Consider the following 15,493-nt stretch of genomic DNA (forward strand, 5'->3'; position numbering starts at 1 on the left):
AGGAAAGGGAGTGCGTCAAGGCTGTATATTGTCACCTTGCTCATTTAACTTATATGCAGAGTACATCATGAGGAACGCTGGGCTGGAAGAAGCAGAAGTTGGAATCAAGATTGCTGGGAGAAATATCAATAATCTCAGATATGCAGATGACACTACCCTTATGGCAGAAAGTGAAGAGGAACTAAAAAGCCTCTTGATGAAAGTAAAAGAGGAGAGTGAAAAGGTTGGCTTGAAGCTCAACATTCAGAAAACAAAGATCATGGCATCTGGTCCGATCACTTCATGGGAAATAGATGGAAAAACAGTGGAAACAGTGTCAGACTTTATTTTTTTGGGCTCCAAAATCACTGCAGACAGATGCTGATTGCAGCCATGAAATTAAAAGACGCTTACTCCTTGGAAGGAAAGTTATGATCAACCTTGATAATATATTAAAAAGCAGAGACATTACTTTGCCAACCAAGGTCCGCCTAGTCAAGGCTATGGTTTTTCCCGTGGTCATATATGGATGTGAGAGTTGGACTGTGAAGAAAGCTGATCACCGAAGAATTGATGCTTTTGAACTGTGGTGCTGGAGAAGACTCTTGAGAGTCCCTTGTACCGCAAGGAGATCCAACCAGTCCATTCTAAGGGAGGTCGATCCTGGGTGTTCATTGGAAGGACTTATGCTAAAGCTGAAACTGCAATACTTTGGCCACCTCATGCGACGAGTTGACTCACTGGAAAAGACTCTGATGCTGGGAAGGGTTGGGGGCGGGAGGAGAAGGGGACGACCGAGAATGAGATGGCTGGATGGCATCACCGACTCTGTGGACATGAGTTTGAGTGAACTCCGGGAGTTGGTGATGGACAGGGAGGCCTGGCGTGCTGTGATTCATGGGGTCGCGGAGAGTCGGGCACGACTGAGCGACTGAACTGAACTGAACTGAACTGAATGCCAGGCTGAGCTGCTCAGGTAATGGGGAGCCTCTCAAGATAGTTGAGCAGTGGAAGGTTACAGTTGGATCTGTGTGTTAGAAAGACCATTGTGGCCAAAGGGGAGCCTATCTAGGTGGCAGGGAGCCTGGGGAAGAAGCAGAAGAACTGGTAGTTAGAAGCAGAAGAACTGGTAGTTATGTGGGCAGGTTCATATGTTGGCTCTGCTATTGACTTGGGCTCAGTTTCTTAGTCTATAAAATGGGAATAAATATACCCATCCCATAGAATTGTTGAGAAGATAAGATCAAAGAATGTATGGAAATTTTTTAGCATAAGACATGCCACAGAAGCCTTGCTCAGTAGGAAGAAGCCTAGTTATAATCGTTATTAACCTTATGTGGTTTGGGTGGGAGATGAACCCCAGGGCAGAGGCAAAAGGGCCAGGAGGGAAAGGAACAAACATAGAGCTAAGGCCCAGAGAGGTAAAGCAAATTGCTGAAGATCACACAGATGATACACAACAAAGCTAGACTTGAACATGGGTCTGCTGACTCCCACTTGCTTTTTAGTTCACTGCATCTGAGTTGTTTTTCCAGTTTCTGAAAGTTTTTTTTTTTTTTAATAAGGAGCCAGTTCTCACTCATACTTCCACCCACACAAAACTAAAAAGGATTCAAAGCAGGAGAAGCTTTAGATGGATGTGAGCAATAACTTCCTGGCATACAGAAGCAACAGAACACTGGTTAGATTTGCCTGCCTGGAGGAGTTCAAGGGGAGGGTCCCAGGTAGCTGAGCCTGGTGGTCACAGCTTGATACCCACCAGGCTGCATCAGGCTCACAGATGTATTTGGTTTGGCCAAACTTTAAAATATGGGGAGGTCTTACTAAAATGTCAGTGGATCTGGCAATGCTGGGCAAAGGCAGCACTGGGCTGGAGCTGATGAAACGGGGTATGTGCCCCAGGAGCCACAGCTCCCTACTGCTTCCCTGATTCTGAGGCCCAACATAAGGGGTCACTCGCCAAAGGGCTAGAGGGGTTATTTTCTCACAGAGAGACCAATTCCGTCTTCCATGTCAACTCTCAGGCCTCCGTAGGCATTTGCATCTGTGGCTGCTGGTTTAGACCTTCCCTGGACCTGAGTAGGAAGATGGATGAAACAGACCTTTGTAAACTTTCTCACTACCTGTTAACTAACTGATCCCATTGGGGAACCACATCCCAGCTCCAATCCTTCCTGGACCTGATTATATCTTGAATTCTAGAAAGGCCCCACTTGGAATGGCCTTTGAGATAGATAAGCCCAATGCCCCCATTTTACAGATGGGGAAACTGAAGCCAAGAAGACTCAGTGAGTCAACGGTGGAATCTCATCTTCCCTTGGCATTTCTGCCACAGAGGAGAGTAGGGGTTGAAGGTCGTAGCCTGAGGATACTGCTTACCTCAGCTTTCCTCCATCCTCTCTTTTCCCAAGCTTGGAGGTGTCAATACTAGGTGATGCTAAAATCTGTACCTGTTGGAGCAAATGGATAAAGCTGAACCTTTAAGAGTTCAGCCCACCTCTCAAAAGGCCCAGCTAACCACATCTGGTGAGACCATTTAAAAAGGGAACCAGACTTAAACACACACACACAATCACACTTTTATATCCCCACTCCCCAATTATAAAATCTCTACAGGCTGGTTACAGAGTGTTCGGAAAATCCAGTGACTGAGGAGGAAAATTAAAACTGCGACTTACAAGCCCCTGCCCCTCACAGCCCTCAGGGGTAACTACACTTAACACTTTATTTCATGGCCTCTCAGCTTACACACATTTTTACACAATGGAGATCACACTGCATGGGAATTTTTCTTTAAAAAAAATTCCAATAGTCACAAGAGTACTTACCGCTGGAATGGGAGAGTGGTCTGGGTGGGGGCCTCTTTCTTGTGGGGAGGGGTGTGGAAATCTTGACTTTTCAATCAGGTAGTGGTTCCAGGGGTATGGACAGAGCTAAAAATGCGTCAACCTGTGCCCTTTATGTTGTGTTAGTCGTTCAGTCGTTTCCGACTCTTTGCGACCCAGCACGCTCCTCTGTCCGTGGAATTCTCCAGGCAAGCATACTGGAGTGGCTTGCCATTCCCTTCTCCAGGGGATCTTCCCAACTGAGGAATCGAACTCAGATCTCCTTCACCGTGGGCAGATTCTTTACCATCAGAGCCACTAGGGAAGCCCGTGCACTTTCTATTTGCTTATTTTACTTGATAAAGACAAGATTTAAGATTACAATAATAATAGAGGCTCTTTGCAAAGACATTGATCAGAAATTTACTCCCCGCTCCTCTTGTGCCCAGACAAGAGTGCTGGGAACAGACACTTCTCTGTCCTTTGGCATCATGCAAGGTACCGTGGGTCATTCTAGAAGGTCTGTGAGCATCGTACAGGTACCAGCCTTGCAGGCCGATCCTGCCAGCCCCATTGGTGTTTTCATCTCTGGCACTGGGTCACAGGGGAGGGGGCTGGAGGGCTACAGACGGGCTCTGGGCTGTGACACCCTCTTCTTTCTCAGCTTCAGGCTGTCTCCTGCCTCAGATTCTGTCGAGGAGCAGTTAAAGGCGCAGCCAGGCTATGCTCACCGGGGAAGAATGGAAACACGTTGATTAAGTTTCACGGAAATTATTTTGAGGGGCCCACGTCTGGCCGACGGTGTTTGGGTTCCTGTGGTCACAGGCTGGGCTGCTCGGTTGATTTTGAGTGGAGAGTGGCCAGCTTTCCTCTCTGCAGCCGCCTGGGCCCCGTCACCGTGTGCTTCCCCCAATACTTGGACAGCTTATGAGCCCCTGGGGTTCAGGCCTGTAGCAGGTAATGCTCTGGCCAAGAGCTCAAGAGTCATGTTAACTTGGAACATTCTTCCTTTTTACTGGCTGCTCCTTATATGGTTAGAGTGTGCAGCCAGCTGAGCCAGTGTGTGAAAGCCAAGGCGTCCCAGGCTACAAGCCTGTGACCGTGGGAGGTAAACAGCGTCTTTAGGCCCCACTCGAAATAGGGCAAGACAGACAGCTGGGAAGGGCACCCCCAAGTCTGATGGCTGTTGGGGGCCCCAAGGCAGACTCCCAGGGATGAGGCAGAGGGTGGACTTGACCCTCCCAGACCTGGGTTGAATCCTGGCTTTTTCTCCCCTTTTCTGTGATCTTGGGCCAGATCAGCCACAGTTTCTTTATCTGCAAAATGGGATGTTCCTATTTTGCCCCTAGGATGGTTGTGTGTAGCCAAGCAATGTGAGAAGAGAGTGTGGTTCACAGCAGGTGCCTGGAAACTGTTGTTAGTATGAGGGTGACCCTTGTGGATTCGGGAAGGGACCAGATGTCTTCACACAGAGGCCAGGACTTGAGTTTTGTTCGGCAGGATTAGGAAAAATAAATAGCAATTAATAACAATAACAACAGCAACAACTTCTACTTTTCTTACGACTCCTATATCCCTTATCTCCTTCTAAGTCCAGAATAGTCATCTGAGCAAGACGGGCAGGGGACTAGAATCCCTATTTACAGATGGGGAACTGAGGCTCATCATTTTCTCCCCCCAGACATTGGGATGCAGACTGTAGTAGAGACACAGGTGGTCCCAGACTGAAACTAAATAACATGGAATCATGTGGTTAGAGTCTGTCTCTTTCAAACTCTCCTCTGATCTTCTGAGCACCCAGGGAGTAAGCCTCCCTCTGTGAAAAGATGTCTGTAACACCTTTCTAGGGTGTGGTGATCTCCTTTGGGAAGAAAGAGAGGTGTCCTGACCTTTAGGAGGTCACCAAATGTCCCTAGAATTTAACAGCAGTATTTCTTTTCATTGTTTACTGTTTGTTTTCAATATTTTTTTAAATATAGTTGACTTACAATGTTATGTTAATTTCTGCTGTACAGCAGGGTGATTCAGTTATACATATATACAGACTTTTACATCATTTTCCATCATGATTTACCAGAGGGTGTTTTTTGAAGCAAACACTGCTTTCTTGGGAGTTTGTTTACTGTTTCCGTTTTTGGTTGTGTTGGGTCTTTGTTGCTGCGCACAGCCTCTCTCTAGTCGTGCAAGCAGGGAAGGGGCTACCGTTTGGTTGCAGCCTCTCACTGTGGTGGCTACGGGCTCTAGGATACGTGGGCTTCAGTAGTTGCCACATGCGGGCTCAGCTGTTGAAGTGCAGGGGCTTAATTGCCTCATGGCATGTGGGATCTTCCTGGACCAGGGATTGAACGCATGTCTTCTGGGTTGGCAGGTGGATTCTTAACCACTGGACCACCAGGGAAGTCCTACCATAGGCTATTGAATGTAGGTCTCTGTGCTATACAGCAGGACTTTGCTGTTTATCCATCACCTTTTGTTTTTTTCAATTAAATTTTACTGAAGTATAGTTGCTTTGCAAATCCATTACTCTTTCTTTTAAAAATAGTTTATTTTTATGGAAATTGAATAGTAAAAATAGATTTTATATAGTAAATGTGTAATTATTTTATGGTTATATTAAATTATTTGCATAAATATACACTTACAGAGGGGCTTCTCCAATGGTTCAGTTGTAAAGAATCTACCTGCAATGCAGGAGAAGCAGGTTTGAGGTCTCAACCCCTGGGTTGAGAAGATTCCCTGGAGGAGGGCATGGCAACCCACTCCAGTAGTCTTGCCTGGATAATCACATGGACAGAGGAGCCTGGTGGGCTGCAGTCCATAGGTCACAAAGAACTGGACATGACGGAAGCAACTGAGCACGCAGTTACATGAGATATACATATATATATAGCTATTATAATAATACATGTGAATATACTTATGAATAAATATAAATAAATACATATTTAAATACATTTTAAAAAAGTTTCAGTTCAGTTCAGTGGCTCAGTTGTGTCCTACTCTTTGCGACCCCATGAATTGCAGCATGCCAGGCCTCCCTGTCCATCACCAACTCCCGGAGTTTACCCAAACTCATGTCCATCGAGTGGGTGATGCCATCCAGCCATCTCATCCTCTGTCGTCCCCTTCTCCTCCTGCCCCCAATCCCTCCCATTAAAAAAGTAATATAAAAACTACCCAGTGCATCTTTGATTTATTTTTGGAGTTACATTCTAGTTCGGCCAATTTATATTGATTTTTCCATTTAAAGTAGTGATATAATAATTGTAACCTGACTACAAAAAAAGCACTGATGGCTGTTGTTTAAAGCACTTACTAAGTGCTAGACTTCGGCAGAGAATCTCCGTGTACTCTCTCACTCAACCTGTCTCAGCTTTTTAAGGCAGGTAGGATGACAGTCTCCAGCTTTAAAGATGAGGAAATTGAAGCAAAGAGAGTTAAGTAACTTGCCAGGTCACATGACCAATAAATGGCAGAGCTAGAATTTGAATTCAAGCAACTGGCTGCAGTCTCATAACCAGTATGGTGACATAGAGTCTCCATTTAAGATGCAATTATGGGGCCAGGTTCAATCCCTGATCCAGGAAGATCCCACATGCCACGGAGCCACTCAGCCCATGCGCCACCACTACTGATCCTGCACACCTCAAGTACTGAAGCCACAAACCAACGAAGGCCCAGCACAGCTGAAAATAATAAATAAATGAATTTTTTTAAAAGATGCAATTATGTATGTATGTTTTCAAGAAGTAATAAGCGGAGGGACTTCCCTGGCAGTCCAGTGGTGAAGCCTTTACGCTTCCATGGCAGGGAGTATGTGTTCCTTCCCTTGTCTGGGAACTAGAATCCTGAAGCGTGACCAAGAGATTAAAAAAAAATTGAGTGGATTTGAAGAAAAGTAGTAAACGATGATAGTACAAACGGTATTAAAAGGTATTCAGATATGCTAACATTCATGAAGGTGACAATAAATGATTAAATTTCCAAAAACAAAACAAAACATAGCTAGTCCAACTCCATGTGCCCATGAGGAGCGAGGCCCAGCAAGGGAAGTGCCTACTTCAGGCAGCCACAGTAGGGTAGGACCTAGGAGGGGGGAGGGATGGGTGGTGGCCTAACTTAGGGTGTCTGTGTGTTCATGGGTGTCAGACAGGGTCCCCCAACTTCCTGTCCCCACTGCTGGCCTCAGTATTAGATGGCTGGGAAATAGAGGTGGTATTGCGATTACTGGGTGTTGGCCAGGGGAGGAACTGAGAGAGGTCACCAGGCCAGATGAGCTTTTCCCTGTTCTTCGAAATCAAACCCCATCCCCATGTTAGTGTGAGAATAGCCCCTCCTGGGCTTGCGCACTGCCATATGTGAGTGTTTGTCCCCTCTGAGCTTACTGATGTCATGCCAGGACCCTCTTTCCTTCAGAATGGAGGCTGTAGACATTCATTCATTCGTTCTACAGACAGCAGTAGAGGGCCTCCCTTGTACTCAGCTCTGTGGGTGCTGGGGACCCAGCAGTGACACTGACACTTGTCTAAATGTCCTGGGCTAACATCCCTGGCTTTATAGCCTCCTAACATTGGAATCTTTCTGGGATGGAGAAATGCACTCTTCCTCTTTCTCAAAGTCTCTCTATTTTATTTCCCTATCTCCAGGGACCTCATTTAGAAAAATGATTTTTCTGCCCTAGATAGGCCCTCTTTATGTTGCAGTCTTATTTATTCTCATCTTCCTTTACATCCCTCAGCAATAGATGGACTCATCACGGGCAGCCAATCTGGGGCAACCAGAAGGGCTTTCATCAGGCTTTTTAAGAGCTGAAAATCACAACTCATGGATCCTATTACCATACCTGGTTGGGAACCTCTGGCCTTGTCCCTCTTGCCCATTTTACAGGTGGAAAAGCTGTGAGAGGGACACTTTATTCATCCCTCCACATTTACTGAGCACCTGTTTTATGCCAGGAACAAAGACCCTAGATGAATAGGAGCCACTGCTGGCTGTGTTAGTTTCTGTTGCTCCTGAAATAAATGACCACAAGTCTAGTAGCTTACAGCAACATGAATTTGTTATCTTGCATCTCTGTAGATCAGCAGGTCCAGCTTTTTGTGCTCACATCAAGGTGTTGATGGGCTGCATTCTTTTCTGGAGACTCTCAGTGAGAATCTGTTTGCCTTTCCCAGCTTCTTGGAGCCGCCCACATTCCTTGGCTCTGCCTCCATTTTCAAAGTCAGCAGCATCTTCTCTCTTGGACGCTTCTTCCACAGTCACATTTCCTTCCGACTTTTGCCTCTTCTGCATTCTCTACATTTGAGGACACTTTTACTGGATTGGACCCACTTGAATAATCCAGAATAATCTCCCTATTTTAAAGCCAGCTGATTAGCAACTTTTATTCCATCTGCAATTTTAGTTCCTCTTTGCCATGTAAGGGGACATTGTGACAGGTTCCACAGATTAGAATGTGGGCATTTGGGGGGGGCATTATTCTGCATACCACTCCTGTCCTCAGGGAGCCTGGGGACCACTGAAGGAGACAAAATCAGTGTGGCATTTGCCCAGAAAAGGGGACACTTGACCCAGCTGGGATGGGAGTGGTAGGTCAGAGAAAGTCTGGAAGAGATGAAGACTGGCTGGGATGCTGCAGATGAGAAGGAGTTAGTTTAGTGGTCATGGAGGTGGGCGGCATCCCTGGAGGAAGGAACAGCATGTGTAAAGCCTGGAAGTGAGGAAGAGAGTGCGTGTGTCCTTGTGGCAGAAGCCTGGGGAGAATAGTGAGGCTGGAGGCCAGGCTGGTTGCTTTCTGAAGGCAGTGAGAAGTCTGTGAGCAGGTTTTGAGCAGGAGACTTACAAGGCCAGGTTTGCATTAAAAAAAAAATTATTTATTTGGCTGTGCTGGGACTTAGTCATGGCACATGGGATCTTCAATCATCACTGTGGCATGAGAGATCATTGGTGGTGGTGGTGGTCGCTCAGAGGTGTCCAGCTCTTTACGACCCCATGGACTGTAACCCCCCAGGCTCCTCTGTCCATGGAATTCTGCAGGCAAGAATACTAGAGTAGGTTGCCTTGCCCTTCTCCAGGGGATCTTCCTGACCCAGGGATCCAGCCCAGGTCTCCCACATTACAGGCAGATTCTTTACTGTTTGAGCTACCTGGGAAGCAAGATTGTTAGCTGTGGCATGTAGGATCTAGTTCTCCTATCAAGGATCAGACCCAGGCCCCTTGCATTGGGAGTGTGGAATCTTAGCCACTGGACCACCAGGAAAATCCCCCAGGTTTGCATTTGAGAAAGATCACTCTGGGGTCCTGTTGGAGAAATGGCTGGGAGGGAGACTAAAGATGGGAAACCAGTGACGATGTGATTCAGTAGAAGAAATGATGGGGACCTGGATCAAGGCAAGGCAGGGGAACCAAGCAGAGGGAGTGGGTTGGTGAGCTGTTGGAGATGAGAAGACTGTAGGATACAGTTGACAGTTGCTTGTGGGCAGGAGAGGCAGGAGGAAAGGGCAAGATGATGAGCAGATTTCTGGTTTAGGAGTCTGACTGGATGAGGGGGCCAATCACTAAGGCAGGGATGTGGGGAAGGAGTAGGCTTAGGAGGGTGTGTGTTGATGGTCTGTTTCCAAGGAACACCTAGGGAAGGCATCCTCCATATATGAACATGGGCGCTTGTATCAATTATACCAACTTGTATCAGTTAGTTATAGCTGTGTAACAAACCACCCCAAACAAGTAGTATAAAACAGCAACCACTTATTATCACTCATGTGTCTGCATATGGCTGGGGCTTGCCTGATCCAGGTTGGGCTTTGCTGGTGGCTCACCTTCAAACTGCAGGTCAGCCAAGTGGCCAGATTTGGGATTGCTGACCACCGCTTTTCTTCTGGCCCTGACCTGAATGCCTTCCCTTGTTCTTCTACTCTACTTTGGACCAGCAGATGACAACCAAGCAAAGAGCTGCAGGAGGTGAGGGAATCAGGATGTCTTAAGGAGGAGCATTCTAGGCAGAGGCAACAGCAAGTACAAAGGCCCTGAGGTGAGATTGTGCCTAGTGTTTGAAGAACAGGAAAGAAAGCAGTGTGGCTGGAGGGGGTGTGCGAGTGGGAAGGGGTAGCAGAGGAAGTCAGAGTTGGCAAGGACCTTAGTCATATGGGGCCTGGAAGGTCCTGGGAAGTGGCCGCTACTCTTATTATTGTTGCTGCTATTGCTTTTAATCCTCTTCTCCTGTCCCCCACAGGACCCCCCATCCCTGGACGCAGCCATCCAGCATGCCCTGGCGGGCCTCTATCCCCCTTTTGAGGCAACAGCACCTACCATCCTGGGTCAGGTGTTCCGTCTCCTGGATTCTGACTTCCAGGGTGATGGACTGAACTTCCTTCTGGATTTCCTCATCCCTGCCAAGCGCCTGTGTGAACAAGTGCGTGAGGCAGCCTGTGTAAGTTGACAGGGACGCGGGGTCAGGGTAGGAGCTCTCCCAGAAGGGCTAGAGGTGTGCAGAGAAGGCAATGGGCTGGTGTGTGTCTTGTTGAAGAGCATGAACTAAGGATGTGGGATGGTTTTCAGGTGTTAATTGCTTGCCCCCCAGAAGACCCCAGCCCCATAGATGGACAGGAAGGTCCCTTGGGCCTTTACCCCTGACATCTAGGAGTCAATCACATTTGCACTTTAAATAACAAGGAGGGAGGCCTGGGTAAAGCATCCATGTGGGTTCTCTGGCCCCCAGGAATTGATACTGTGGACATCATCTGGCTATCTTGACCAAAGTGGGAAAGCTTAGAGAATGTCCCAGACCTTCCCTGGAGCCCTTGTGGCATCAGAACTCTTGCTTTCCTCCCTGGATGATGAATGAACGAATACCAACTTTGATCGATTAATAGGGACTGCCTAGAGCAACCTGGTTGGCTCAGTAAGAAGGAATTCTATGACTGGTTAATTATGTCTTCCATGTTTAAGGATGCAACAGAGATACTAGTGCTTGTCTGACTCTTTGTGACCCCATGGACTGTAGCCTGCCAGGCTCCTCTATCCATGGGGTTCTCCAGTCAAGAATACTGGAGTGGGTTGTCATTTCCTCCTCCAGGGGATGTTCCCAACCTAGGAATCGAACCCACGCCTCCTGCATTGGCAGGAAGATTCTTTACCACTGAGCCACCTGGAAAGTCAATGAGACTCCTTCAAACCCAGATGTCAGGGAACCCTTTCCTGAGGCAAAGTGGAAAGAAAAATGTTTTAGATAGAACTCATTGGCTGCAAATGACAGATCCTTACTTAGGTCAGGACAAGGTGATCCCAACATGAGTCCGAGGTGATGCACTAATCAGACCCCTTCAGGACTCTGTCTCTTGTCTCTGCTTCTACTGCTTGTTAGGATTATTCTTACATGCTAGGTGTTTCTTCAAGGGTGGAGCCCAGGGCAGCACCAGCATCAGATCCTACTCTGAAGAAGAAAATGAACTCTTCCCCATCAGTTGCAGATAGAAAATCACAAGGAGGATCCTGATTGGCTGGGCTTCAGTCTTGCATACGTGCTTGGACCAATCATTGAGGCAAGGGGAATGAGGTACCAGGATTGGCCAGGTTTGGATCCTGTGTCTATCCTTGGACCAATTATTGCAGCCAGAGGAATGGATATGAGGACTTTGCAGACTTGAATCCTATGCCTCCCTCTGTGCTCAGAGGGTGGAGATTGTTTTAAGAAAAGGGTGGGGAGAGGCCTTTGGAGACCAAAGCTTCAGATGCCTACTTATGGAACCTACCCACATCCTTCAGAGTTGCTGATTCTCCTCTGCCCTTCTGTTATTCAATGCCCACCCCTAACTGCTCCAGCCTCAAGAATTGCTAAGAGCATCTTAGGTCCTACTAGCCTTTCCTGCGGAGAAGGCAATGGCAAGCCACTCTAGTACTCTTGCCTAGAAAATCCCATGGACGGAAGGAGCCTGGTAGGCTGCAGTCCGTGGGGTTGCTCAGGGTCGGACACGACTGAGCGACTTCACTTTCTCTTTTCACTTTCACGCATTGGAGAAGGAAATGGCAACCCACTCCAGTGTTCTTGCCTGGAGAATCCCAGGGACGGCGGAGCCTGGTTGGCTGCTGTCTATGGGGTCTCACAGAGTCGGACACAACTGAAGTGACTTAGCAGCAGTAGCAGCAGCCTTTCCTGAGTTGCTCATATCTGTCAGGGACCTGGCATATCAGGAACAGAAATAAATGGAGGAATTATGTGCATCATTTCAGTGATAGAAAAAAACTGAATGCAGCAGCTAAAGTTCAGGCTTAGCTTGATAGGGATTGCATTGAATGTATAAATTACTTTGGGTAGTATACTCATTTTCACAATATTTATTCTTCCAATCTACTAACACGGTATATTTCTCCATCTATTAGTGTCCTCTTTGATTACTTTCACCAGTGTTTTATAGTTTTCTATGTACAGGTCTTTTGTTTCTTTAGGTAGATATATTCCTAAGTATTTTATTCTTTTTGTTGCAACAGTGAATGGAATAGTTTCCTTAATTTCTTTCTATTTTCTCAATATTAGTGTATAAGAATGCAAAGGATTTCTGTGTGTTGATTTTATATCCTGCAACTTTACTGTATTCATTGATTAGCTCTAGTAGTTTTCTGGTAGAGTCTTTAGGGTTTTCTGTGTAGAGGATCATGTCATTGGCGAACAGTGAAAGTTTTACCTCCTTTTCCAATTTGGATTCCTTTTATGTCTTTTTCTGCTCTGATTGCTGTGGCCAAAACTTCCAGAACTATGTTGAATAGTAGTGGTGAGAGTGGGCACCCTTGTCTTGTTCCTGACTTTAGGGGAAATGCTTTCAGTTTTTCAGCATTGAGGATAGTGTTTGCTGTGGGTTTGTCATATATAGTTTTTATTATGTTGAGGTATGTTCCTTCTATTCCCACCTTCTGGAGGGTTTTTATCATAAATGCATGTTGAATTTTGTCAAAGGCTTTCTGTGCATCTATTGAGATAATCATATGATTTTTATTTTTCAGTTTGTTAATGTGGTGTATTACATTGATTGATTAGAATAAGAGATGGTTGGAACTAGAAGGAAATAGGTCATTTCATTCTAGGTGCTTAGCACGGTGCCTGGCACATAGAAATAGCTCCATACACATTCACTGTTCTTGGATGAGAAGAAAGAGTCTCGCTGAAACATTGCAGCCAATGTCAATATCCATGTTGACATTATTTAAGCTATATCCTCCCCATCCTTCCCTCGTGGCTCAGTAGTAAAGAATCTGCCTGCCAATGTAAGAGACACAGGTTCAATCCCTGGGTCGGGAAGCTCTCTTGGAGGAGGAAAAGGCAACCCACTCCAGTATTCTTGCTGAAAAATCCCATGGGCAGAGGAGCCTGCTGCTGCTGCTGCTAAGTCACTTCAGTTGTGTCCGACTCTGTGTGACCCCATAGACGGAAGCCCACCAGGCTCCCCCGTCCCTGGGACTCTCCAGGCAAGAACACTGGAGTGGGTTGCCATTTCCTTCTCCAATGTGTGAAAGTGAAAAGTGAAAGTGAAGTCGCTCAGTCGTGTCCGACCTTTAGCGACCCCACGGACTGCAGCCTACCAGGCTCCTCCATCCATGGGATTTTCTAGGCAAGAGTACTGGAGTGGCTTGCCATTGCCTTCTCCGGCAGAGGAGCCTAGTGAGCTACAATCCATGGGTTGCAAAAAGTCGGAGACGACTGAGCCACTGATCACGCACACAATGGCTCCCCATCTTTATTTCTTCTCCCTAACAAGCTATACATCTACCTGTTTCTTTTATTTGGCCATTAAAACTGCATTTGCACTGTTCCTTTCCCCATTTCTTCTGGGGGCAAAGATCACAATAGTTAGATTTTTTATAGTTTAAATTATGGACAACTTTAATTACAATTATATGTGAATTTGTGTCACCTCAGAGCAGGGAGTAGTGGCATGGAATTAATGTATGCCCCCAGGGGTCAGGTGCCCCAGGTTCAAATCCAGTCTCCATCACTGTGAAGTTGGGGGATCCATGTCCCCTCTCTGAACTTCAGTTTCCTTATGAGGAAAGCAGGAATAATAACACAGGATGTATGTACCTCACTGAGATGATACACACAGCTTAGCACAGAACCTGGCATGAGGAAATTGCTCAGTAGCTGCTGGCTGTTACTTTACCAGTGTCTCCTTTCTCCCTATGAAATAAGAATGCTCCGGCCTCACAGTCTGCCTTTATAACCACCGGCACCCAGACAGACAGCCACAATCAGTGATGTCTAGGGAGACTGGAGACAAACTCATGGCTGATTCTAAATGTGAGCACAAGTCCTCCTTTTGCTGCTTTTCAGCTGTGTGATGATGAGGCATTTTTCTTTTTTTTAAACCATCTCTCTGAGCCTTGGTTTTCTCATCTGTAAAGTGGGAATGATAGTTCCCGAACTGCCTGCCCTCCTGAATTACTGAGTCAAATAAGATGGTCATAACAGTCATTTCTATGGTGATTTGCTATTTGCAAAATACCACTCGGCTGTTTCATCTCATTCACTGAGAAGTGGAGGGAGGGGGAAAGATGCTGTAAACAGCAGAGGGCTATATGAAGAGGGAGAAATAACGCACAGACTTGTGGTTTATGGATAGAAAGTTTCTTGGGGACAGCCAAATCTGCAGTGTAACTGAAATGAACTGGCTTATCAACAAGGCAGGTACAGGTATGGTCAGATCTCATCATTCCCCCGATTCATAATTCCAGGAAACACCTGCTTGATTTGCAGGAAGTTCAGTGTCACTCTCTGCAGGTCTCCCATACACTCATCCAAATTCCATGAGCTTACGGGGGCTTACTCGATCTGCAGGAATCGGACTCTTTTCCAAAAGTCAGGAAGAGAAAGACCTGTTTTCAGTTTGGTGGAGCTGTTGTTTCTGGTGATGCCTCTTGGTGTCCCTGTTGAACACTGGGCCCGCACAGCGCCAACTAAGTGACGGAGCATGCACGAACATCTACTTATATTTTATGCATTGCATTGTTTTTTAAAAAACATACCTGTATTTATGATCTCACTTAATCCTCATACCAACCCAATAATACCAATGTGTGTATTGGTATCTGAGCTCAGTCACTCAGTTGTGTCTGATTCTTTGTGACCCCCTGGATCGCAGCCAGCCAAGCTCCTCCATCCATGAGATTTTTCCAGGCAAGAGTGCCTGAGTGGATTGCCATTTCATCCTCCATGGGATCTTCCTGAGCCAGGAATTGAACCTGCATCTCCTGCATTGGCAGGCAGATTCTTTACCACATGGGAAAGTCCTAATAATACCAATATGTATCATTAATCCTGTTTGCAAATAGGGAAGCTGAAGCTCAAAGAAATTATGTCATTTGCACAAGTTAGCAATTCAGACCTTGGAACCCATGTCTCCCTGGCCCTAAAGTGGAGTGTTCTACTCGAACTGGGTTGACAGGAGTTTTGATGGTTGGAGAGGAGAAGGCAGCCGGCAGGACAATCCTCATGAAAAAGTCTCTTGCTAACTGGTGCTTAGAGCTTTTCTCCTTTGGCCTGGTAGGTGAGCAAGTATTGATATTTTCAAGGCCAGGGCCAGGACTAGGGGGAGCAAGAGGCATGGAGGGCCCAATGTTTAAGGAGGCGCTCCCTCTCGAGGCTGCGTGACTTGCAGGATGCTGAGAGTGGGGCCTCCTTGGATGCTGTGTCCTAGGCACCT

General features: G+C 46.5%; 1 protein-coding gene across 1 annotated transcript in view; it reads left to right on the forward strand.

Annotated features, from left to right (window-relative positions):
* The window catches only part of KIAA1755 (KIAA1755 ortholog), a 41,299-nt gene that overhangs the window by 3,593 nt on the left and 22,213 nt on the right, over window positions 1-15,493 (forward strand). Inside the window, exon 2 of the mRNA XM_055437216.2 lies at window positions 10,036-10,233. Within this exon, the coding sequence (XP_055293191.2) occupies window positions 10,036-10,233 (198 nt within the window). The remainder of the gene's footprint in view (window positions 1-10,035; window positions 10,234-15,493) is intronic.

Source organism: Moschus berezovskii, chromosome 15 (genome assembly GCF_049115385.1).
Source record: "Moschus berezovskii isolate FMDL1 chromosome 15, NW_MosBer_1.0, whole genome shotgun sequence".
In the NCBI taxonomy this organism is placed as follows: Eukaryota; Metazoa; Chordata; class Mammalia; order Artiodactyla; family Moschidae; genus Moschus; species Moschus berezovskii.